The sequence below is a fragment of the Denticeps clupeoides genome, chromosome 2, assembly GCF_900700375.1.
Source record: "Denticeps clupeoides chromosome 2, fDenClu1.1, whole genome shotgun sequence".
Lineage (NCBI taxonomy): Eukaryota > Metazoa > Chordata > Actinopteri > Clupeiformes > Denticipitidae > Denticeps > Denticeps clupeoides.
The window spans coordinates 4,078,995-4,103,977 of record NC_041708.1 but is presented as its reverse complement, the minus strand read 5'-3'; the positions used below and the strand labels follow the sequence as shown (position 1 = coordinate 4,103,977).

The following is a 24,983-nucleotide window of genomic DNA, read 5'->3' as shown; positions in this document are numbered from 1 at the left end:
CCAAGCTTCCAAACAACGTTCCACTCCTGACTCCTGGTTCCAGTAATGCTCGGTAAAGGATTAATAACACGTCTACAAGGCCCTTGTAACATAGGAAACGCATGCGTTATCGTTATAAATGTCTTACGGAGGCATGCACGTCGTGCTGTTTTACTTAGTGCTGCTAAAGAATGCGGGACAGATGGTGAGGCCACCAAGCGGGGTTTTTTTTTTTTTTTTTTTTCACGTTTCTTCACGTTTTAAAAATAGTAAAAATAGCGAGGAGCCGCTCACAGGGACGCAAATCCGATTTTGCCCCATCCACCCTGGCAAGACGCCCTATATGAATCCACTGTTAATTGAACCAGAGCTCGGGAATTACACTCCACTTACAGCCAATGTTCCTCCCGTTCTTCTGACACGGCAGGAAATCTGCTTTTTGTTCCACGCCGAGAAGCTGCGCCCACGTGCCGCGCCGGAAGCCCCTCGCCCGTGTTTGAGCTCGGATTAAATAAATGACTCGGTCGAAGCAGCCTTGATGGAGGAAATCATTTATACGGCCCATCTCCCCTGTTTGAAGTGCACCTGTTACATCTCCGCCTGGCGACGCAGACCTCCTGTCCCCCGTAGCTCACCATGTGAGATCCCCGCAAGTCCTTCGCGAGGCAAAGAAATGTGCCGAGAAACTGAGCAATTTGCACACTGTTCCTGAGAGACCCTAGGGTGGCAGTAGCCTAGCGGGTAACACACTCGCCTATGAACCAGAAGACCCAGGTTCAAATCCCGCTTACTACCATTGTGTCCCTGAGCAAGACACTTAACCCTGAGTGTCTCCAGGGGGGGACTGTCCCTGTAAATACTGAATGTTTTCATTGAAATGAGCCCACCAGGAATCCCGATCGTTTGAAGGCCTCGCCATTTACACTCACGTTCTCTCCTTCTCTCTAAATTTGAGGCCGCTCGGTCGCCCGAGTGAAGCACTTGCGAAGGCCTGTCACCTCTCATTACTTTCCCTGGCACATTCATTACCGGGCAATCGGTGTCTGTCAGCGGTGAAAATATTCATGAAGTCAGACACGGACAGCAGGTCCACAGGATCTACAGAGAGGCGAGGAGATGGACGGACTCCTCCGCAGTACATCTAATCCCAGCTTTTCTTTTTTCTCTCTCTCTCTCTCTCTTGCCACCGTCCCCTGGCTCATCCGGTCGGCCACATCCTGCCTGACTTGATTTCTTTCCATCCATGCTGGCCCATCTCGTGACTTGCTGACAGTCCGTACCCAGCGCCATCTGGAGACTCCCGGATACGCCGCCGTCACTTTCGCGGCCTCACTTTCTACCAGACGCGGAACCATCTGTGGAACTTTTACAGGAGAGCCTTCGAAAAAAAGGATTCGGCGAAGACTACAACCATTTAATGAACACAGCCATTACAGACAGTTATATATTACCAGCATATAACGTGGTTTAAAAAAAAAAACCTAAAGAGAACCGTAAGAACAAAAAATACAGACTTTGTTCTTCCTATCTATTACAATCTAGGACTTTCACGTTGTCCCCTGTCGCGTTCATTACTAGAATCTCATTTAGGTATGCAATGAAAATATCAGGAATTTAATGGCCATGTTTGGGAGATGTTTCTTCTGTTCTCCTTTGTTGTCCCTGGCTGGTGGCACGACTTGCCCGGCTCCATTCGGCTTGGCGTAACTACCGCCACCTTTTAGAAACATTTGAAAACTCACTTGTTTAAAAAGCCTTTCAATAGAGTCTAACAAGCACATACACACTTAACAACTCCGGAGCATGTTCTTCTTCTTGACAAGTTAGGCCTCATCGGGGCTCTTAGTTCCGTAACTCACAATCTATGGAAACCGAATGGGTTTCCGAATTGCCGGTGTCTTCTCCTAGTAAGTCGCTTTGGATAAAAACAAATTCTGAATTTTAATTTAAAAAACATTCACTATAAATAACACGAACTGTATTCACTGCACGAAACCGGTCTTTCAAATTATCACAAAATGTCCAAACGTCACAAAGTTGGGGTCAGAACCCTCGCACCGGCGTTCAGTCGAAGACCGTCTCGGACACGGTGACCGAGGACAGGCTCCGGTCGCCGAAGCCGGCGTGGCGCTTCCACTCGGCGGACCTGCGGTCGCAGGATCGCCGCAGGCTGAGCGCGGACGTCGCCGTCCCGCGGCGGCTCCGCCGGAAGCGGCCGGCCGAGCGGTGCAGGCTCCCCACGAAGCAGTAGCACAGCGGGTTGAGCGCCGAGTTGGTGAGGCCGAGCCACTGGGCGAAGGGGCGGCCCTGCAGCACCCACTCGTGCCCCGCCTGGCCCACGGCGTCGTGCTCCGACGCGCCGGGCATGTTCAGGTCGATCCAGATGTCCACGGCGTACAGGGGCAGCCAGGACACGGTGAAGAGGACGACCAGGGCCAGCACCATTTTGGCGATCTTCTTGCGCATCCGCAGCCGGGGCGCGGCGCGCGTCACGGCGCTGTCCGGCTCGTGGAGCTCGTCCTCGGCCCCCCACAGCTTCCACGCGGTCAGGGACGACACGGCCAGGTTGAAGAGCGCCGGGAGCCCGTAGAGCGCGCAGAAGAGCAGCGCGCTGTACGCGTGGCGCAGGCGCGCCCGCGGCCAGCTCTCCACGCACACGGTGACGCGCCGCGCGCCCCCCGGCAGCGCCAGCGCGCGCGTCTCGTGCATGAAGGGCAGCGGCGCGCACAGCGCGGACGACGCCGCCCACACGGCGCACACCGCGGCGAGCACGCGGCGGCCGGTGAGGAAGGCGCGGGCGTGGAGCGGCCGGTGCACGCTGTAGTACCGGTTCAGGCTGATCGCGGCCAGGCTCAGCACGCTGGCCGCCACGGACACGGCCTGCACGAAGGGCACGGCGCGGCACAGGAAGTCGCCGAACACCCAGGCGCGGTAGACCTGGTGGCCCAGGTTGACGGGCATGCAGACGCACACCACCATGACGTCGCACACGGCCAAGTTGGCCAGGAGTTTCCTGGTGGCCGAGGCGCCGGCGAGGCGGTTCCTCCTCCTGGCGAGGACCAGCAGCGCCGCGACGTTCCCCGCCAGGCCGACGAGGAAGGACGCCACGTACATGATCACCAGCACGATGGTGCCCGGCTCGCGTCCGGAGAACAAGAGGTGGTCGCCGAGGTCCAGCGCGCCCGGGAAGGTCCCGTTGGAGTCGCCGAGGCGCCCCCAGAACGACGCGTTCTTGGAAAAAAGCCGTCCGAATTTGGAGTAGATCTCGGAAATGTTCATGATTGTTAAGTTAATTAAAAAACCAATTCGGTGCCGGTCCGGGCTGTGGAATAACCCCCCACATGCGTGAGGCACCTGCTCATGTTGCGCGTCTCCGGACGCTGCCGACGAGCCACCCTCCGCCTCTTCGGGAGAATCCGGCACCTTTGGGAGGACGTGGTGCTTTTTCCTCCTTCCTCCCCGCGTGGAGTGGGTGATGCTGATGGACACGGATCAAAGGGAGAGATCTCAATAATATCTCACTCCACGCCATACACCTTCTTACCAGATACACCTTCTTCTGTTATGCAATTATGTATTTATTACATAATCCCAGCTTATAACCATTTAAAGAAACACATTATCGAAGAGCACTGAGAACTTTGAAACATACCAAAAACAGACCTCAATCAAAACTTTGCTTCATAATTTGTCCATTTTAATGTCTAATTTTTCAATTTATTTTTAAATTAACACCAAATTCGCACCTTTTTGGCAACAAAATACCGCTAAAACGACTAAGAATATATTCATATCCCTACGTAGCCAGGGCTGACCGTGAGATTTCATTTGAAATTTATTTTCTCCCAGAGTGTCGCACTCCACCTCGCTATACAGAATAACGTAATCTTCATGTTGAGAGGTGAACAGATTAAGCTGAGTTCATCTTGCTTCGCTATGTGCAAAAGTGATAAAGTTTCATGAGAAGCAGAAGTCTCCTTTCTTAATTAGGCAATTAACATTCTGTCGCGCTCGAGGGAGCTTATTAAATATTTGTGAGGTGCAGTAGTAGTAGTAGTACCTCCGCTGGACCCAAAATGCTGCTGGTGCTTTTGCGGTGCGAGGCTGACTCTGGGTCAGTTTTCGTGGGCACGGTGCAACCTGAAACTGTTACTGTGAATGAAACCCCGGCATGACTCCTTAATACACCGCCTCAAGAGATGATATACACGAGCCAATATACACTGAATTGTATATTTTTTCTTTGCAATGTTCATAAAACCACACAAATTGCAATTTGACTGTGGTGTTTCCTTTCAGCAGTGTCATGTCATACCTGTTCATGGTGATTGATGGTCGTACAGTATTATATCTCATTATTCATGCAAGTAATTGTGGAAAAGTAAGGGATTGCAGTTGTATTGCAGATGTATCAGATCTCTTTGTGTACAGTGAAAGTGAAGTGATTGTCATTGTGAAACACTGCAGCACAGCACATGGTGACACACCGAAATGTGTCCTCTGCTTTTAACCATCACCCTTGGTGAGCAGTGGGCAGCCTTGACAGGCATTCAGTGGCGGGCTGGGATTCGAACCGCTTCCCTACCTGCTAGGCCACCACCGCCCCAAAATGAAACTAGTAGTGAAATGAAACAGGGTAGTCTTGGCATAGCCAGGTGCGGCAAAGCACACACACGTCCATGGCTGCTAATCCCTCCCAGCTGCCACCTGTTCGGTTTCCTTTATTAAAACCGCCTTTCGCGGTTCCCAGTCCGCCTCCCTGCCAGCAGAGGGCAACCACTCACCTCCTCTATAAATACTTGGTGGCCATCAACTTACTGTAATGCGTTCCTTATGCTTTCTGACAATCGCCTCACGTTGACCTTTTTCGCCCGACTATGAATTTTGGATTACCCTTGTCTTCCATGCAGAACACAATCGATCATACTATGTGGGGATGTAGCTCAGTGGTAGAGCTAATGCTTCGCATGTATGAGGTCCTGGGTTCAATCCCTAGCATCTCCATGGTGAGTGGTAGCCTAGTGGTTAAGGAAGCGCCCCCGTAATTATTTACATTTACATTTACAGCGTTTATCAGACGCCCTTATCCAGAGCGACTTACAATCAGCAGTTACAGGGACAGTCTCCCTGGAGCAACTTAGGGTTAAGTGTCTTGCTCAGGGACACAATGGTAGTAAGTGGGATTCGAACCCGGGTCTTCTGGTTCATAGGCGAGTGTGTTACCCACTAGGCTACTACCACCCTTATCAGAAGGTTGCCGGTTCGAATCCCGATCCACCAAGGTGCCACCGTCCCCACAAAGCACCGTCCCCACACACTGCTCCCGGGCACCTGTCATGGCTGCCCACTGCTCACTCAGGGTGATGGGTTAAATGCAGAGGACAAATTTCACTGAGTGCATAAAAATTCTTAAGAAGTAGTGCCGGTAGTGACTGTGGCGGTCTGATCTACAGAGTACAGCGGCGCTCCGGGTTGGAGTTTTGCACGAGTTTTGACGTCTTTTCGTGCGACCAGTAGAATCCAAGCGAGCGAGTTTTCTTTCTGCCACTTCGAAAGACCTACACGAAGCAGGAATGGAGGAAAATGATCGTCACCAACGAGCGGAAAAACCATCTGTGTTCAGTTCACGCTCACCTGACGCCACGGACGTCTGAACCAGGCGTTTTTCACTCGTTTGTGGCGTCAGGGGAGCGCGGACTGAACACAAACCATTTTTCTGATTATTGTTGCAAATCAAAGCGTCCATGCAGTGGACAGTTCTCACACGTGTACAGTTCTCAACCTGTACACAGTTGAAATAGTCCTGAATAGTGTGAAATGGGATGTTCAGTTTAATTATTTTGAACTAAGATGTCGCTTTTTATGTGGTTTTTTTTACACTCAGTATTGCTGTTCACTGCTTATATTTGAATAAAGGTTTTGACATGCAACTGTTTACCAATTTTTACCAGAATTAATAACACTAAAATAAATTCTTGTTCTATAAATCAGGTCTAAAGTTACATTGTTAACTATTGTTAAAAATTACAAATGTTATTTAATTTAATCTTTACAACAGAGGCCTTGAACGGAATCTTCGTGTTGTTCTCTTTCAATGGGATTGCCTGTAACCTTTTTCAAAGGAAAACGTCTAATTCCTATGCTGTGACTGAGTTGATAAAACACTGAAAAACTGAAATGTACTTATTCACTGTTGATTTGTATTACAGTATAATAATAATGTTGATTCAATTCTTCACCTTCTGTCTGTCAGGATTGACTGCAGCTGTGCTCAACACCGGTGGCCAATCCTGACAGCGCTTAAATGCCGGATGTTTCCGCCCCTTCCAGGTCTCTGGCATTTTCGTGAACTTGACATTGTAACCGTGTAGGTGTTAGTAATTTCAGTTCTGGCAATCGCCACACGCCTGCGGGTTTGTTTGTGTTGTTCCCCTTTATTTCCCGTTTTTGGCCACCGCGCCATTCTTTCTTTGTGTTTATTGTTTGTTATAATAAAAACCCTTCCCAGTATGTCAGACCTCTGCACTTCCTTCCCCCGTAAGTCCGTAGTCGTGACACTGTCACTGCAGTGAAATTAGACAAACCGTCCACGCTGATTTACGAGGCCCAAACTCTTGAATTTGAAAGCACCGTGTGACCATGTAGAAAGTTTATGGGCTGCGTCGTGATGCATCGATGTCCAGGCACTGATAATCAAATTGAATCGTGAGACCAGTGAAGGTTCATACCATATTTTGCGATATATGGGTTTGCACAATTTGAAGATGAAGAAAAATGCAAATTACTGACTAAATAATTAGCTAAATAAATATATCCTTATAACACTGAAGGTGGACACTCGTTTCACAGTAACGTCTAAATGTGTTTAAGGGGAATTGGACCGTGGTTGGTCTCCGGACAGGTTATCTCCAGCAGTAATTCTGGACCTTATTCCCTCCCCTGCAGGGAGAGGACGGTGACTGGCTGAGTGGAGGCCATGCTTTTGCAACTGGGATCTCATTCCATCTCTCCCACCGCTGTTAACATTGCCACAAAAAAAAAAAATTACGTGCACCAGGGCCACCTGAGCTAAAAATGACAGACCCTTTCCACCGAAGATGTGACTCCTTTTAAAAATTCATGAGGCCGGCGTCGTAACTCACGCTGAGCCCAGGGCCCCAGGCGCTGCAGAGCAATTCATATTTCATCCGTCGTACAGGAAGAAGACACTTCTCAGCAGTGAGAGGGAACGGATTAGGACCGTGAATGATGCCCTTGTTCTATGGACGCGAAATGAAGCAGGGGGACAGGCGTCACGTAACCCCAACCTGTTGCCGCTTTGACGCAATCGACACCTTTTAACCGCAAGCGGTGACCCGCTACTTGTCGATGGAAACAATTAGGATTTTATGCAAATACAACTGTTGAAGGGCAAGGCCATCTGTTCTGGGCTTTAGTTCAGTTTAGCTACCGTAAAGCCATATGGGACCTTTTTTTCCTGTAAATATTCAGCTTGGCTTGGAAGACGAGAACTTCATTCACAATAAAGTAGTTTCTCTGTGGTGTTTTTAAGTTGGTGGGTGACTCACAAATGGCACCAGCGCATCCCACTTGAAAGCTGTGGACGCGATGTTTATCGGCTGAGGTAACACAAAAGATGCGATATGTGAATAAATGAGTCAACGTGGCCATGAAAACAAAAGGCAGACGAGAGCATCTCATCCCACACACGACCTCAAACAGTAATCCACACCGGCTCTGAGTGCGGAGCACCCATGGGTGAAAACGACAGACCGTCCTGTTAGTGAAAACTGCACTGTGAGAAAATGACATTTTCAAATAGGGCTTGTATGTGTTTACAAAGGTAAAATGTACATAGTGTATTCCTTTATTGTTTGATTTATTTGATTATAATTAATTATGCTATACATTATATTTAATTATACTAATTGCATGTAAATCTAGTATATTGCTCTACAAGACTTTGTAATCAAATATCAAATATCAAAGCAAGAAAATATGTTTGGCATTGGTCAGATTGTGGATAATTATGGGATGTGATTGTTGACCACCAGATGGCGACAAAGGCACGAAATTACAAAATCCAACAGAAACGGGCTTGTCAAACTGGGGTTATCAATTTACTAAATTCTAATGAAGCGTAACAACACGTTGTTATTTACCAATTTATTTTTTATAAACATAATTATAACAAATTATTTGATTGGCCCATGTTGTGCTGCTCCATGGGGACTGAACCTGTATTTAGTGGAAGGAACTATAGAACATAGCATCAGACAATTTAAGACATTTTGTAATAAACAGAAACTGAATCTCCCTTTGAGTACAAATAGCACCCCCTTGTCCTCCTCCGGAAACTTGTAAGTGAAGTGATTGCCATTGTGAAACACTGCAGCGCAGCACACGGTGACACAATAAAATGTGTCCTCTGCATTGGACCATCACCTTTGGTGAGCAGTGGGCAGCCATGACAGGCTCCCGGGGAGCAGTGTGTGGGGACAGTGCTCTGCTTAGTGGCACCTCAGTGGCACGTTGGCAGATTGGGACTCGAACCTTAAAGTCCAGTAATACATGGTTGAGTTAAACTGGGTTGTGTTGACTGAAAAAGATATATATCTTTAAAGAATCAAAACTTAAACCTTAATTTGGATAGCTGTCTCGTGATCTGGAGAAACAGACTGAGATACATAGTTAAAATCAGATGAATTGTTAAAAACCATAATTATCTGCATATTTTTCTTGATCAATATTCTAAATTCAGACATAAATCAGTTTATATTATCAATGACTGTCTGCTGCTACAGTAAATACTGCTAAAATACAGCATTGTCCCAGTGACTTAACAAATAATTCAAAATGATCAAATCTCAAATTATCAAAGGTTTGATTTAGGGTGCATCTTCTCAAGAATAGGAATGAAATATCTTGAAGAGGTCTTGTTTTTCTCTACCATGAACCACAATTTAGTTTATGAATTGGGCTTTATTTGTGTATTTGGATTTCTGAAGACAAGTTGGAACTGATCTTTCCTGAATGAAGGTCAAGGATATACAAACAAAAATACAAGTTTAGGCTGAATTATGTCAGTGGAGAACTTTACATATTGACTCATGAGATTAGTCCTGTTTGCGTTTACCTTAAACACATCCAGCTGACCTCTTATGTTGGCCCATATAATTTACCTCCATGTCGACAGCATTCTCAGCAACGGCAACCAGATCAGATTACATCTTAATATGTATCATTATTCTGTTATCACTAATGACCCTATAACATATACATCATAAGAAGATAACTGGCCCAGTGGCTTAACGATTAATTCATAATTAACCTCCTGGGGGAGATTTTTGATTTAGGGTGCATCTTGTCAAGAGTAGAAATGAAATTACTTCAGGAAGTCCGGCCAGCCAAATTCTGCCCGGACATGAACTGCCAGGTTCACACTGGTTTGACATGGCGAGGAAGAAGGACGCATATGCACAGCGTGACGAAACAGGGGTTTAATACGTGGTGAACAAAACAGAGGAGACATCAACTAACAACGACCCGACACCGAACAGACACGAGCAGGGCAGCTTCATACAATCATACTCAGGTGAAAACAATCAGGTAACAATATAACACAGGACTAACATGAAACTCTGCTCTGAATCCCAGACCCGGAGTTGCCTCTTCCGGACCGGGTCATGACACACTAGGCTTAATAGCTTTCTGGCTGTTGTAAGAATAGCCTTTATTATCAACTAATCAGAAGTAATAAATGGATAAATAAATAAATAAATAAATAAATAGGTACCATAGCAGTAAAATTAAACCGTGCAGCTGTGCAAGTCATTCTTTGAGAATTTATCCTTCAGATTTGGCTATTAGTGCCGTATGCTTGGGGAAGCTGGCAGCTGACCTGAACTCTAAAGACCTGATGCCAGACCTACATGCGAGGCCTACATACAAATACCAGAGACGCCACTGTCTCTCGTGCTAAACAAAATAAAATGAATCCAGTGGAACCCATGAGTCTTTGTTCTGCACCTGCAACCAGGTGCAATAAATGAGGATGCCAGTCATTTTTATATCTGGTGGAAATTCGTATTTAAAAGGTTGCACACTCACAGTTGTGTTTCGTAACTGCAATATTATTACAGGGTTTTTTTGTTGAGGTGCAATCATATCAGACCAAAGGTCATGTTCTGGATCCTCATTTGCCTCTGGGGTCATCTAATTCTGACGAGAAAACACCAGAAAACGTCAAAGAGTGACATTCCACACACTTTCACATAACTGTGTTTATTCAGTGTTATTTGTTTAGGTGTGCTTTGAAACTTGGTACATGTGGAAAATAAAGTAACTTTTCCTGCATCGGTTCGCGTTGTAGGGGCAATTTCTATTCAGTTTCAGTCATTTCATTGTCCCTCAACATCAACTCTCCGTTTGGCGCATGGTAGTTCATTTTTCAGGCACGACCTCCTGACAGAACCTGAAAAATTCCAGAGTCTCCTGACAGTGCAAGCTTCCACAGGCTTTGACTTTCATCATTGTCAAATGGCACGTGCTTCTCCACGGAACATTCCTACAGACTTGTTTTAACATTGCTCCCAAGAGGTAATGTGGACAAAAATATTGTGAAATGCACCTCAAGGCTTAGAATTTGGCCCTATATGCCACGTGTTTCAGAAAACGGGTTGTTTGATCCAGAAAAAAATCCCCCCCAGTCCTCTTTAGTTCTCCCTTGTTATCTGTGGTCAGGTGACCAATATGCACACAGAAAAACTGGGCTAGAAGTTTTTGTTTTCAACATGGAAGCAATCTGTACATGCTGTAGCCCGTTTTGCAGGTGTGATGTAGGTCAGCCCCGCCCCCAAAATCTGCTGTGCTCTTTATCATACATCCACCGATGAGCCCATGTTAAAAATAAAATGGTTCAAATAAATGCTAGTTATGCTGCAAAAATGCAGTCCGGTCAGGTGCATAATTAATTTCTTTTACATTTATAGCATTTAATCAGCCCTTCTCCAGAGCGACTTACAATCAGTAGTGACAGGGACAGTCCCCTGGAGACAATGGTAGTACGTGGGGTTTGAACCTGTGACTGTGGCCGTCTGGTTCATAGGCGAGGGTCTAAGCCACTAGGCCACGACCACCCTTTTTTTCAGAGCGTAGTGACTTCCACATGCACTGTAGATTTTTCCTGGTAAATAGTGGCACATTACAAAGATTGAGAATGTGCTTTGGGCAGAAAACTTTAATAGCACTGACTAATCAGCCAGTTGAATTTGCGAGGTGCGTATTTAAACATCTGCTGTTAATGTCTGTGAAGCGAAAAGTCAAACTGAAGGATTGTTTCATTTTAACAAAAGAGAATTCAATTAATGGTGTCAGTTTGCCCTGGGTTTTGTACATAGGCTACAGCATAATTTTATTTGTTTTGTATTTACAGTGTGGCATCCACATCTGGAATCTGCAAAGTGTCCACATAACACAGTTTTGTTTGAAAAAAATTAACATTTATGACACATGAACTTTTTTGGCCTTCGGTTGGACCCCCAGTCGTCAAACTTGGACTCAGGAACAACATCACACTTATTTCCCTTGCCGGTGATAAAACAAATGAAATAGTGCTTAACGGGTTGTGTAACCTCCATATGGAACGTCTCTAACATTACATGATGCTATTGTGCTGTTATGAAATGCTCCTGCAACACTTATTTCTGTTCAATTCAAACGAAAATAAAAAAGGTCAGCAGCTTGAAAGCATAGTTTTAATTAATACTTCTAATATTACCCCCACACATTGGCCTATGGCACCTATTTCAAACACCCCATCCCCTTCTCACCGAAAAAAATCCAATATCCATGTTGTAGACTATGCGGCACCGTCACCCCCAATAAGGTTAAACTGACCTCAGTTTCACATTGTGACACTTTTTACCCCTGGCTGCTTCGTTGTCAATGTCAGAATGAACTTTTGATTTGAGATAATTAACTGAACCTAGCGACGTTCAACTTAGAAAAGAACTACGGACGATTTTCCCCAAACTGTGTCTGGTTTGTTCCACGAACTTTGCAGAATCTGGCACAATTTAACTAAAAAAAAAACTAAAAGAAAGTCAGTGACATGTTGATGCATCTTCTGTAGGTCAAATAGCAGTCATGAGTTATTTCATGACTACTTCTTCTCAAGTCATGCAATCTGCAAGCATACGTTCAGAAAAAGTGGGTTACATAAGTTGCAAATCTATTCCAGATGTGCTTTTAAAAGGAGCAAATAAATATATGTTGCATGACTGATTGTTCAAAATACATTGCTTTACATAATGCAGGAGTTTTGCATTCTATAGACAGTTTAAAGAAATATCCAGTTATTTAATTATGCGCAATGGCCTTTAAATATAGTGACTTTATGTAAGCCAATGGGTGTTCCAGATGTTTTAAGGCTCTGGAGCAAAAGTTCTTTCATAGTCCCAAAGGTTGAGGCAGAATGCGCCTCCCTTTCTGTTCAGCCCCCACCCCACCGCAATTTTACCCAAACAGCTTGGAGCGCATGAACCCCCCACCCCAAACCGAGTTACGTAAAATGTTTACCCAAGTGATCTGCGCTTGCGAAACCCCGGCCGTGGCTGGATCCTATAAAAGCCCAAGTTTTTGGGTGAAAGGGGCCACGCTGCAGCGCCAGTCTTCTTCCCCGACTGTCTTGAAGGTACATTCTGCACCAAAAGAGGGGAAAGAACGGTTCTTCATGTTCGTGCTTCTCACAGGGTGACGCTGCTAATCTGAACATAACTTTTTCAGGTACAGGAGTGGGGAAACGATGTTTAGAATATTGGTGACCCTTTGTGTCCTGGCTGTAAGCTGGGCACAAGACTGCCAGGTTGAGAATATTCAGGTGATGCAGAACTTCGACAAGACCAGGGTAAGTCGCTTTTTACAATATAAACATTTGTGCATCAAAATGATGGGACAATTGTGTCGTTATTTTTTAACTGAGTTGGTTTGGGTTTGCAGTACACAGGCACATGGTATGCAGTGGCCAAAAAAGACCCATCCGGGCTTTTCCTGCTGGACAACATCATTGCCAACTTCCAAGTCGACGACAGCGGTGTGATGACGGCTACCGCCGTGGGCCGAGTCATCATCCTGAAGTAAGTGCTGCCCATGTTCTCATGGTGGGAACATTCGAAAAGCCAGAGTTGTCCTGTGTTTGACGACCTTGCCATTTCCTTTCTTTGTTGCCCTCAGCAACTGGGAGATATGCGCTAACATGTTCGGCACTTTCGAGGACACCGTGGACCCCGCCAAGTTCAAGATGAAGTACTGGGGAGCGGCTTCCTACCTGCAGTCTGGATGTAAGGATGTTACATTTGTGACATTTACATTTACGGTATTGACGCCCTTATCCAGAGTGACTTACAATCAGTTGTTACAGGGACAGTCCCTGTCCCTGTCCCTAAGTGTCTTGCTCAGGGACACTTCTGGTTCATAGACGTGTGTGCTACCCACTAGGCTACTACCATGTGAAATGTGCATAGGTTCGTGTGAAAGTAACGTGAACTCCGGCCCTGTTGTCACCCCCATACAGATGACGACCACTGGGTCGTTCACACCGACTACAAGAACTACGCCATCCACTACTCCTGCCGACAGATGGACACCGACGGAACCTGCCTGGACGGCTACTCCTTCGTGTTCTCCCGCCACCCCGAAGGCCTGAGGGCCGAGGACCAGCAGATCGTCACGCAGAAGAAGCGGGAGCTCTGCTTCCTGGGCAAATACAGACGCGTTACGCACAACAGTGAGCGTTCGCACCCTCACCGCTCCATTCACGAAACAGCCAAGCAAAGCAACGTCCTTACTAAACGTCTCCGTTCGGCTTCTTTTCGCAGATTTCTGCCAGACAAGTACCGAGAGCCAGAAGTAGCGGAAGCAGCGCCCAGGCGTGTCGACTCTCTCCTCTCCTGTCCACCCCCCCTCCCCTCACCGCCATGCATTAAACTGCACGCCGGCGTTCAGCGCGACTGGACCGACTGAACCTCCACATGGACAGACATTGACCGGCCTCACCCTTAATCAGGCCTCAGCTCCCGTGTTTACTCAGCATCTTTCCTCAGAACACGCTGAACAGGGGCACTGTAACGCAATCGCCGCAACCGTCACTCGCGGTGGCACCGGCGACCTGCCAACGCGAACCATCACGTGTTCCGTCATGTGGTTTACTGTCCCAAAGTTCATTAAAAATCTTTAAATATGTGAACGTTCTGAACGTTCTGCCTTTTTTTTTCCGTGAAAGAGCAAAATTGTGAGGTATGGGTGATGAGGTATGGATGAGATGATGAAATACGAGTGCAATTTGGGTGTTACGAGTGTTAATTTAAAGATTCTGTTCCTGAGAAGAGGCGGGAAGGTATCTCCACACAAATCCATACATTTCTGAGCACGGCCATATTTATTTCCCTGTGAGGAGCAACGTGTGTTTTTGCCAACTTGATCCAAAGTGATCTGAAGGGATGAAAACATCTACATTTTGAAGATTTCTATAGCTTTTCTGTTTTTACTTACAGAAGGAGGAAAAATACCCAAAATGCATCATTTCTGACATTTATGAAAGGGTAAAAATGACGTTTTATGCGTGAAGCGTTCTCTCTTCGCCTTGTTGCTGTTGGACGCCCCGGGTTCGTTCACCTCTCCAACTCCAGCATGCTTGGAACGTTGGCCTCACACCGCTGGTCATAAACAAGCCGCTGCTGGATCTTCTCCAGGCCCCTTGCATGACGCAGATGGAGGGGAAAATGTGTTCAGCACCGACCGGAGATTCAAAACACGGCCGGTGGAAACGGTCTGTGGCTGTAACTTACGGGGCTGCTGTTAAAATGTCAATCGAGCGCCAAACAGAAAACTGGAAAAGGAGTCATTTTGAAAGACACACTAGTTACTTCGAGCTAACAAAGGACCATGAGTGAGCTGGTGTGTTCATCATCTGAAATGTTGAATCTTAAATTGTGGGATATGCGCTCATGCCTGTTTCCATGCGTGAGCTGGATAAAAATGCACAATTGTTTCTTACGAAGCTGATATGGCTTGCTGCTGGGACGATCTAGTGATAAGGAAGCGTCTGAAACTCAAGCTCTTTCTTTAATGAGATCCCAGTAAATCAGATAATAAAACAGGTAATTTCATAAGAATCGGGAGTATAGGCAGTGAATGTGAGCCTGAAGGGGGTTCAGAAGATCAGGTGATAACTTGTCTTTTAGTTCGCAGAAGTACCTAATCAGCTGGTACAGGGAACATTTAAGGAATTTGTACCAGCGTGTAAGCACTTTCACACTTCCAGAGAACAAAATCATTCTCCAAATCTTTCTCCAAATCCATCTTTTTTCTAAACCCTTCCAGCCTTAAACTATTATTCTGTTGAACTTTGTCAGATCATCCAGTTAGAGCTCGTAACGCTTCCCCCAGCTTACATCTGCTGAATAAACAAATCGATGTATTTGATTACTGTGCTATACCTTCTCTCAATGATACCTTGCCTGGAGTCAGTGTTGACTGATAGACCTACTGACCCCTTAAAAATAATCACCAAACCACGACCCGACAGCTAAAAGACACGAACAGGGCAGCTTAATACAATCAAACACGGGTGAACACGATCAGGAAACATAACGACACATGACGAACATGAAACACTTTTGTGCAAAAAAATCTTTATTCTTAACTGTGTTGAAGGAATGTAAGTATTCTATAGCATTTTGTCAGGTCACTATGTCAAAAGTCATTGTGACTTTTGACACAAGCATTGAGTAGTGTTAATAATAATAATGGTATGTAACTTCCCTATGAGGCCACCATGGCACTTCTCCATCTAATTAGCCTGTACTTGCTCCTTGGTGGGATGGTCAACAAGCTTTAATGTTTAATGCAAAGCTGTTCAGTTTCTAGTGAGTATATATCTACAGCAGCAGTGGAATTTACTGCGATGCAAGGGGCGCCACTTAGAATCTTCCCTGGGGCTCCACATTTGTTAGGGCCGGCCCTGCGTAATTCACAGCCTTTTAAAACAAATCCTCATCAGCATCTAAGTTGTCCTCCTCACTGATCGGAAGACATGTTTACGAGGGAGATGATTCGCTGTTTCTGTAGACAACTGCTTGTTTTATTAAGGGTTATATTCCCACTCTGGCACACAGGGACTGTGACCTGTGTATAGGACCTGTATGCAAATGGATGGCAAATGTGACAGCAACAGATGTATAAGGTCATAGATGGTGAAATGTGGCAAGAATAATAATGTTTAAAACACATGGTTCTGTGAAGAATGGTGCCATAAGTATCATATTATATGAAGTATCAATTACATAACTCCACATGTGTTCATTCATAGTTTTGATGCCTTCAGTGAGAATCTACCGACGTAAATGGTCATGACAATAAAGAAAACCCATTAAATGAGAACGTGTGCCCAAACTTTGGCCTGTACTGTGTGTGTGTGTGTGTGTGTGTGTATATACACACACACACTCACACACACACACACATAAATAACATCAAATGTTATGTCATAGTCTTGTGTCTTCATTACTGTTACTTTGAACATGACGGATGAGACAAAAACACCACACGTCACCGGCTGAAATGCTGAAGGTTCGTCGCCGTGATAAAAGGCGCCGGAGCAGCTGACCTCACACATGACAGAGTGTGTACACTGAGATCGTCTTCATAATGATAATATGCACCCTTATCAGGAGCGACTTACAATCAGTAGTTACAGGGACAGTCCCCCTGGAGACACTCAGGGTTAAGTGTCTTGCACACGGACTCAATGGTAGTAAGTGAGGTTTGAACCCGGGACTGTATGGCCTTTTGATTCATAGGTGGATGTGCAACCACTACATTGCCAGACGTAGACAAAATCTTTGATTTAAGCCCCTCTCCGAATAGTAATTTTAATAACGACTTTGATTACTTTTCAGAAATGTTTGCGTTAGTTAAATACGGTCTTGAGAATGACAGCAGATAATAAGCTATTCCCTGAAGAGCCTCTCACATTTCACTTACACCAAAAGACATCTTGTAAGATAGACAAACAGACCAGCAGGAATGGTCTGGAATTGCACAGCAATGAGTTTTCTTTTTATTTTCTTCAAATGAAAGCTAGATGTGTATTCTATAGCGAGTGGCTTTCCAGCATTTGTCGGTTGTCATAGCACCGTGAAACAATAGAGCTCTCAAGAAAATCACTGCATCAGACCAGAAGCAGCCAGGCTTATTGACAACATCAAAGGCTGGGAAGAAACAACTCTCACTTTTCATTTGTCACCTGTGGACTCAAAGCAAATGATTAGTTCCAAATGACATATTAATTGGCAATTGCCATAACAGCGCTGGCATCGAATGTTTCTTTCTTCTTCTTACCCCTACTGTGCCTTCGTAAGGTCTGTTAATGTCAAAGATTTGGAAAGGTGTGATGTTATTATTCTTATGTTGATTTCTTTATTTTCCTGCAGAGAAAATTTTAGAGAAAAGACATTTAAAGTGAGACAAAGGGGTCAAGGAAATTGGAGGATTATTTATACAAGATCACAGAATAAAGACCAAAAACAATATAGTCATTACTTGACATGCACATTACATGCCACAGGTATGTACAGTTTTACAGTGGATAGGAAGCTATTTCATTTCTCGTTGCAAATGTATTTTTCATAGAACACTATTTAGATTATATTACATTTTTGGTAAGATTTAGAATTTCTTGCATTCTTTGTGGCATTCCAATGTCATAATTAATGCCTGTATAGTTAATTAATAAACAGAAAAATAATAGAATTTGTCTGTATTGGGCTTAACCATTGCAGTGGCTGTTATATTTAAACAAATCGTTATAGAATTTAAAAAAATATTTTTTGTACTACAGGCTTTCAGTCTTTGGCGCCGTCTAGTGACAGAAAAAAAACTACAACTCGGCGTACTTCCTGTCATTCATATCATGTGCTGCATGCAGTTCAAAACAATATCAAAATAAGAGCATGTCGATTTCAACAAGCTCTAGTCTGACTTATCTGAAGCAATTTCACAAAATTGTCACACCCTGTCTAACAGTGTTAAAGTTTTCTTGAAACGTGTTAGTTAAAACTCTCCATTTCCTCTTGTTTTTGCTGGCGATTTAAAGAACAGCCTTTGTTTTGACGCCTCGATTTCTGACCCAGTGCTGTTTGTGTTGCCGACACCACGCTAGTTGGCGGTAAGAAATCGGCCCGGTCAAACACCAATGAGACTAGCGGTTCCTTTTTGGTGTGTTTTTTTTATTATTAATATGTATCGTTCTGTAGCAGAGTGATGTGTTTTATATGTTATTGGTTTTGCCATTCATTGTCCATGCCAGAATTCGACAGCAAGCTAATTTAGCGAGCTATGCTAATTGAGATGTTGTTTAGAGAGACAGTTAGCCGGAGACAATTATCTCTAATGCCCGATGTAGGTTTTAAATATTCCGTGTCCTGTTGTTACTGCAAGACACCCACAGCTGGGTGGAATCTGTGCGCTCGTCAATGGCGTCGTTTCCCCCCCGCAGCCTGAGAACATGAGCGAGTTCAGGATACACCACGACGTCAACGAGCTCCTCAGCCTGCTGCAGGTCCGCGGTGGAGACGGGGCCGAGGTCTACATCGACCTGCTGCAGAAGAACCGGACCCCGTACGTCACCACCACGGTGTCTGCACACAGCGCCAAGGTACGCGGTGGCGCACTGCGTTTGAGCAGAACTTTTTGCTGAACTTTTGACTGTATGCAACGTTTCAAAATAAAAACCCTAAACCTGTCCCTAACCCTATTATCTACCACTTTCCCAAGTGTGAAAGTGCATGAAGTACGTGGATTTACACATGTAGGTTGACCCCAGCTGAAAGGCACGATATTACTGTAAATGATCATGTTTAATGAGTGAGAGGAAAAACCCATGAATGTCTATCGAATACAGAACTCACCGCTAACTTCCCTGAGGTCTTGTCCCACAGGTGAAAATAGCCGAGTACTCCAAGAGCCCGGAAGACTTTCTGAGGAAGTATGAGGAGCTGAAGTCGAAGAACATGAGGAACCTGGATCCGCTTGTTTACCTGCTGTCAAAGCTCACTGAAGATAAGGAGGTAGTGGAGTGTTTTCCTATGCAAGTAATATATGAATTTGATTGTTTAATTACTACTCATGACGTAATTGCATCATTTCTTTCTGTGTTTCCTAGACCCTGCAGTACCTGCAGCAGAATGCCAAGGAGCGGACAGAGATGCCTGCAAATGCAACGACAAGCACCACCACAACGTTTAACGTCCCTCAAACCAGCACTAAAATGTCCATGCAGGAACTGGAGGAGCTACGGAAGAAGCTGGGGAACGTCACAGCCAGCTCCAACGTACCACAGGTCCCACTGACAAATACTAGAAGAAATGAAGGAGTCTGTTTGTGCATTTTTTTTCTTTATATATTTTTAAGTGAGACCTTTGCTTTGTTGGCTTATTAATTTTTTCTGTGAATTGATGCAGTCTGCCGAAGTAACCAGAAAGATGCTGAGGGACAGACACAACAAGAAGAACCCCACCCAGCCGATTCCCGTGTTTCCAAACTGGGTGTACGAAAGGCCGGCTCTCATCGGGGATTTCATCTCAGGAACGGCTCCGGTCGGGGAACCGACCGTACCCGTTGGTGAGTTGTTGCTAGTGTAAAATGTACACTATGGCATGTGAAGCGTTTGTTTGTTTATTTGTTTATAATATTTGCTTGTCTGGGTTAGGTACAATGCCGCTGGCAGCACAAGAACAAGCGTTGGTGGAGGACCTGCTGTTTGTGCTGATCGGCGTTGACGGAAGAGACATCGCTGCGCAGCCTGTGCTCGGCAGGCAGAGTCGCTCTTTTGTCGTCGACTCCTCTCTGGACATGTCCATCAAAGAGCTGGTCAACAGGATACTGCCGGTTGCGTCCTGCTACTCCACCATTGCACGGTAAGTAAGGCTGGCGGGGCTCCTGAAGATTTTTCCCTCAAATCTTAAAATCGCAGAGATAATTCGGAACAGGAAAAACTCTCAATTCTTTGTAAGTAGAAAGTAAAAAAAATACTGCAGTGTATCCAATACTTAATAAATCCATGAAATCTGCTATTTATTTGCTTTTACAGTTAATAATAGTAATAATTCAAACATGCCTCCATCAGCTTTACTGAAGAAAAGTCCTCGTTCGAGTACGGACAGGTGAACCACGCCCTAACAGCTGCCATGAGGACTCTGATGAAGGAGTACCTCATCCTGGTCACCCAGCTGGAGCACCTCCACAGACAGGGGCTGCTCACCCTGCAGAAGCTGTGGTTCTACATCCAGCCGACCATGCGCACCATGGAGATCCTGGCGTCTATCGGTACTGTCTGCGTTCCTCAGCCCCCATCGTGGGTTCCTAGATCGACCCATGCTCTGTTTTAACGAAGGGACGTGTTTTTGTCCTCTGTAGCCACGTCTGTTGACAAGGGAGACTGCATGGGTGGCTCGACGCTAAGTCTCCTCCACGATCGGACCTTTAACTACACGGGAGACAGCCAGGCCCAAGAGCTTTGCCTGTATCTCACCAAAGCAGCCAGCGTCCCTTATTTTGAGATCCTGGAGAAGTGGATCTACAGGGGGATTATCAAAGACCCTTACAGGTATGCTACACAACTACCACACACACACACACACGGGTCACACACTAGATTCAAGGATTCAAAGCATTTATTGACGTGTGTACAGAAGAAATTTCATTTCTCTGTGCAATGAAATAATTTCTTTGTTAGGTTAAGAAACTGTTTAATATAAATCAATTAAAAAGTTGTGTGCGTGCAGATGCGACTGTGCATTTGCAAAGTGAAAGAATGAGCGGATAATTACTGTATGAAAGAGAGGGAACTTAATGTGCAAAACTAGCTTAATCATGTTGCCTTGTTTTGGATTTGTGAAGCGAGTTTATGGTCGAGGAACATGAGCTGCAGAAGGAGAAGATCCAGGAGGACTACAACGACAAATACTGGGACCAGCGCTACACCATAGTGCAGCTCCGCATCCCGTCGTTCCTCCAGAAGATGGCGGACAAAATATTGAGCACAGGTGGGCTGACGCCATTTATCCGATGGCCTGGAGACCGGCAGGTCAGCTGCTTAACGTTGTCCCACGTCCGCAGGGAAATATCTAAACGTTGTGCGAGAGTGCGGCCGTGACGTGACGTGCCCGGACGCCAAAGAAGTTCTGTACACCCTGAAGGAGAGGGCTTATGTGGAGCAGATTGAGAAGGCCTACAACTATGCCAGCAAGGTCCTCCTTGACTTCCTCATGGAGGAGAAAGAGCTGGTGTCACGTCTGAGGTGAACGATCACGCCTGAGGTGAACGTCTCGTCAAACTCCCCATATTTATGCCGCGCATCTGTTTTGGCAGGTCAATAAAACATTACTTCCTGATGGACAAAGGGGACTTCTTTGTTCACTTCATGGACCTGACTGAGGAGGAGCTGAAGAAGCCGGTGGACGACATCATTCCCCCGCGCCTGGAGGCCTTGTTGGAGCTGGCCCTGAGAATGAGCACTGCCAACACAGACCCGTTTAAGGATGATTTAAAGGTGAAAGATGTTGGCCTGCGTAACGCCACCATCTACTGGTTAAACTCTGTAACTTCCGTAAATAATCAGCATTATCAATTATCAATTTTTTTTTGTACAAGATACACATGACGTGTTATGAATGTATGAACGGCAGATAATTGCGAATGTTTCCTGTAGATCGATTTGATGCAGCACGATGTCATCACCCAGCTGCTGCGGGTTCTGGCCATCGAGACGAAGCAGGAGAAGGCGATCATCAACGCCGAAGCCACCGAGCTCGCGCTGAGTGGACTGGAGGCCTTCTCCTTCGACTACATTGTCAAGTGGCCGCTGTCACTCATCATCAACCGGTACGGAGCCGTGCAGGTTAGACGGGATGACTTGCCTTTGTGGGGAATTAATCTTCTTGTGGGGTTTTTTTTTTTTTTTTTTTTAGGAAAGCACTAACCAGGTACCAGATGCTGTTTCGGCACATGTTTTACTGCAAGCACGTGGAACGGCTGCTCTGCAATGTTTGGATAAGCAACAAGTTGGCCAAGCAGTATTCCCTGCACTCTGCAAAGTGGTGAGCTTTTAATCAATTTCATTGATTTATTTATTCCCCCCCCCCCTCAATAACCATTTATTGTCTGTTGCGGCGCGTTTTGTCTCTGAAGGTTTGCTGCAGCGTTCGCCCTAAGGCAGCGCATGCTGAACTTTGTGCAGAACATCGAGTACTACATGATGTTTGAGGTCATGGAGCCAACATGGCACGTCATGGAGAAAAATCTGAAATCCGTGAGTATGTCGGGTGCAGGGTTACCTGAGGTTACAGAGAGATTAGCGGCCACTTTGTTAGGCACACCTGTCCAACTGCTCGATGACGCAAATTACTGATCAGCTAATCACATGGTGGCAACTCAATGCATTTAGGCATGTTGACATGGTCAAGACAAACTGCAGTTCAAACCGAGCTTCAGAACGGGGAAGAAAGGTGATTTATGTGATTTTGAACGTGGCATGGCTGGTCTGAGTATTTCCTAAACTGCTCATCTTCTGGGATTGTCATGCACAACCAGCTCTGGGGTTTACAGAGAATGGTCAGAAAAAGGGAAAACATCCGGTGAGCGGCAGTTCTGTGGCCGTCGAGCTGATACGAAGGCAACAGTAACTCAAATAACCACCCGTTACAACCAAGGCATGCAGAAGAGCGTCTCTGAACGCACAACACGTCAAACCTTGAGGCAGATGGGCTACAGCAGCAGAAGACCACACCGGGTGCCACCCCTGTCAGCTAAGAACAGGAAACTGAGGTTACAATTCGCACAGGCTCACCGAAAAATAGAACACTGGAAAAATGTTTCCTGCTCTGATGAGTCTCGATTTCTGCTGCAACGTTCGGATGGTAGAGTCAGAATTTGGCGCCAACAACATGAAAGCATGGATCCATCCTGCCTTGCATCAACCGTTCAGGCTGGTGGTGGGTGTGTAATGGTGTGGGGGACATTTTCTTGGCACACTTTGGGCCTTTTAGTACTAATTGATCAATGCCACAGTCTACCTGAGTATTGCTGCTGACCATGTCCATCGCTTTATGACCACAGTGCACCCATCTTCTGATTGCTACTTCCAGCAGGATAATGCACATGTCATAAAGCTCTAATCATCTCAGACTGGTTTCTTGAACATGACAATGAGTTCACTGTACTCATATGGACACCACAGTCACCAGATCTCAATCCAATGGAGCACCTTTGGGATGTGGTGGAACGGGAGATTTGCATAATGGATGTGCAGGTGACATCTGCAGCAACTGCGTGATGCGATCATGTCATTATGGACCAATATCTCAGGCAGGTCTGAAGGCAAAAGGGGGTCCAACCTGGTACTAGCAAGGTGTGCCTTATAAAGTGGCCGGTGAGTGTATATATCTTTTTGTCTATTGATGGGATGTTAGTTATTTTCTTCTTTGATTATGTTATGTAAGTGTGTGTGTGTGTGTGTGTGTGTGTGTGTGTGTGTGTGTGTGTGTGTGTGTGTGTGTGTGTGTGTGTGTGTGTGTGTATATATATATATATATATATACACACCCCCCCCTCTGTGCAGGCCTCTAACATTGACGACGTCCTGTGCCATCACACAAGCTTCTTGGACAACTGCCTGAAAGACTGCATGCTGACCAACCCAGAGTTGCTGAGGATCTTCTCCAAGCTGATGTCTGTGTGCGTCATGTTCAGCAACTGCATGCAGGTTTGCACACATGCCCTGGATTTTTCTTTTGTTTTGTTTTTTTTGGTTACTGCGCGGGGAACTGTGGCTGCCAGTGTACCGCAAGTGATGCTTTTTTTCATTTTATATATACGGTGTGCTTTGTCAGAGGTTTAGCCTCAGCCTGAGGATGGATGACGAGATGAACCGCCTGACTCTGGAGCACGGGACCATGGACGGCCCACCCACTCGTATGGAGCGGACAGAAGAAGCAGAGAAGAAGAAGCTGACATCCAAGGTCCCACAGCTGTCACTATTACGTCTCCATCTTAAATGCATGAAGCGTATTATTTTATTGTTCTTTACTGCCTGCCGTTAAACATGCATTGATTTAGCACAAAATTTGCAGGTACTGAACATGGCATCATTTGCTTATTTTCCCAGTTTTTGGCCGAGCATGTCGACGCGTTGCAGACAGATTCTGGCTTTGAAGCCACCATTAGCAAGTTCGACAGCAATTTTAGCACCTTGCTACTGGACCTGCTGGACAAGCTTAGCATCTACAGCACTAATGACTGCGAGCACAGCATGATCAACATCATCTACAGGTTGGTCGGCCCACCCTGGTGTGAAATGCCCAATTAAGGAATGCCCTGGAATTATTTTTACACATCATAATTCTTACAAACTTAAATACAAGATAAATAATGTGACCAATATCCTTTCCATGAAAATGACATGCATCGCGCCTTACACAATTTTTTTGCACCCCCACTCCAACTAGCGAGTGCCTGTAAAAAGTAAGACAACAAATTGACAACTGAAACCACAAAAAGTTTTCCTACAATAATGTGTATGATTTTGTATATTTTGTGCTAATTATAATTCTATAATACATTTCTACAGGTTGGACTTCAACGGATTTTACACGGAACGCCTGGAAAGGATGGCCGTGGAGCGGAGCCAGAAAGCTGCGGCGTAGTGGACCATTCATACCTCCTGACCAACTGATAAAAGGGGTCTAATCTGTGTGTCGTGCAGTTCTCGTGACCTTAATAAAAAAAAAAAACACCATGTGACATGCGGGACAGGTCTTTCCACTGAATATTGACTGAGCAGCAGTGGTATTCTTATGTACATTTTTGTGTTGTTGTTTTTTTTAAATAAGCACTTATTTAAGACGTCTTCAGAAAAAAAAAAACTGACTGAGAACCTATTCAGCCTG

At 45.5% G+C, this 24,983-nt stretch overlaps 3 protein-coding genes and 1 non-coding gene across 6 annotated transcripts; 3 read left to right on the top strand and 1 right to left on the bottom strand.

Moving 5' to 3' along the window:
* Window positions 1–1,539: 1,539 nt before the first annotated feature.
* On the bottom strand, window positions 1,540–3,284 carry LOC114784624 (gastrin/cholecystokinin type B receptor). The gene has a single exon (XM_028970143.1). It carries the CDS (start codon window positions 3,256–3,258, stop codon window positions 2,044–2,046), a length of 1,215 nt encoding a protein of 404 aa, XP_028825976.1. The 5' UTR covers window positions 3,259–3,284; the 3' UTR covers window positions 1,540–2,043.
* Window positions 3,285–4,911: 1,627 nt separating this feature from the next.
* Window positions 4,912–4,983, top strand: trnaa-cgc (transfer RNA alanine (anticodon CGC)). The gene has a single exon. It is a non-coding gene; the product is annotated as a tRNA-Ala (tRNA).
* A 7,581-nt stretch (window positions 4,984–12,564) lies between these two features.
* Window positions 12,565–14,224, top strand: rbp4 (retinol binding protein 4, plasma). Its single transcript, XM_028967918.1, has 6 exons — window positions 12,565–12,673; window positions 12,766–12,886; window positions 12,979–13,115; window positions 13,213–13,319; window positions 13,553–13,765; window positions 13,857–14,224. Exons 2-6 carry the CDS (start codon window positions 12,785–12,787, stop codon window positions 13,889–13,891), a joined length of 594 nt encoding a protein of 197 aa, XP_028823751.1. The 5' UTR covers window positions 12,565–12,673; window positions 12,766–12,784; the 3' UTR covers window positions 13,892–14,224.
* A 3,806-nt stretch (window positions 14,225–18,030) lies between these two features.
* tubgcp2 (tubulin gamma complex component 2) lies at window positions 18,031–24,982 on the top strand. Of its 3 annotated transcripts, none has more exons than XM_028968802.1 (18): window positions 18,031–18,205; window positions 18,536–18,694; window positions 18,978–19,106; window positions 19,202–19,378; window positions 19,500–19,659; window positions 19,748–19,955; window positions 20,165–20,364; window positions 20,455–20,644; window positions 20,938–21,083; window positions 21,157–21,337; window positions 21,409–21,589; window positions 21,749–21,921; window positions 22,008–22,136; window positions 22,228–22,348; window positions 23,657–23,800; window positions 23,928–24,056; window positions 24,203–24,366; window positions 24,665–24,982. In XM_028968802.1, the coding sequence occupies exons 2-18, from the start codon at window positions 18,545–18,547 to the stop codon at window positions 24,738–24,740; spliced, it is 2,658 nt and encodes an 885-aa protein (XP_028824635.1). In that variant the 5' UTR covers window positions 18,031–18,205; window positions 18,536–18,544; the 3' UTR covers window positions 24,741–24,982. The 3 variants fall into 3 exon arrangements, with proteins under 3 accessions (XP_028824635.1, XP_028824626.1, XP_028824644.1); XM_028968793.1 differs by having other exon boundaries at window positions 18,181–18,255; window positions 24,665–24,981; XM_028968811.1 differs by having other exon boundaries at window positions 18,189–18,255; window positions 18,478–18,694.
* Window position 24,983: the final 1 nt, after the last annotated feature.

What these genes read in the sequence shown, in the direction of transcription:
- LOC114784624 (XM_028970143.1), bottom strand. Translation starts at nt 3,258, where the DNA reads ATGAACATTTCCGAGATCTACTCCAAATTCGGACGGCTTTTTTCCAAG.
- rbp4 (XM_028967918.1), top strand. Translation starts at nt 12,785, where the DNA reads ATGTTTAGAATATTGGTGACCCTTTGTGTCCTGGCTGTAAGCTGGGCA. An exon ending in AGAACTTCGACAAGACCAGG is followed by an intron (nt 12,887 to 12,978) that starts GTAAGTCGCTTT and finishes TTGGGTTTGCAG; the next exon opens with TACACAGGCACATGGTATGC. An exon ending in GGCCGAGTCATCATCCTGAA is followed by an intron (nt 13,116 to 13,212) that starts GTAAGTGCTGCC and finishes TGTTGCCCTCAG; the next exon opens with CAACTGGGAGATATGCGCTA.
- tubgcp2 (XM_028968802.1), top strand. Translation starts at nt 18,545, where the DNA reads ATGAGCGAGTTCAGGATACACCACGACGTCAACGAGCTCCTCAGCCTG. An exon ending in GAGCTGGTGTCACGTCTGAG is followed by an intron (nt 21,338 to 21,408) that starts GTGAACGATCAC and finishes CTGTTTTGGCAG; the next exon opens with GTCAATAAAACATTACTTCC. An exon ending in CGTTTAAGGATGATTTAAAG is followed by an intron (nt 21,590 to 21,748) that starts GTGAAAGATGTT and finishes TGTTTCCTGTAG; the next exon opens with ATCGATTTGATGCAGCACGA.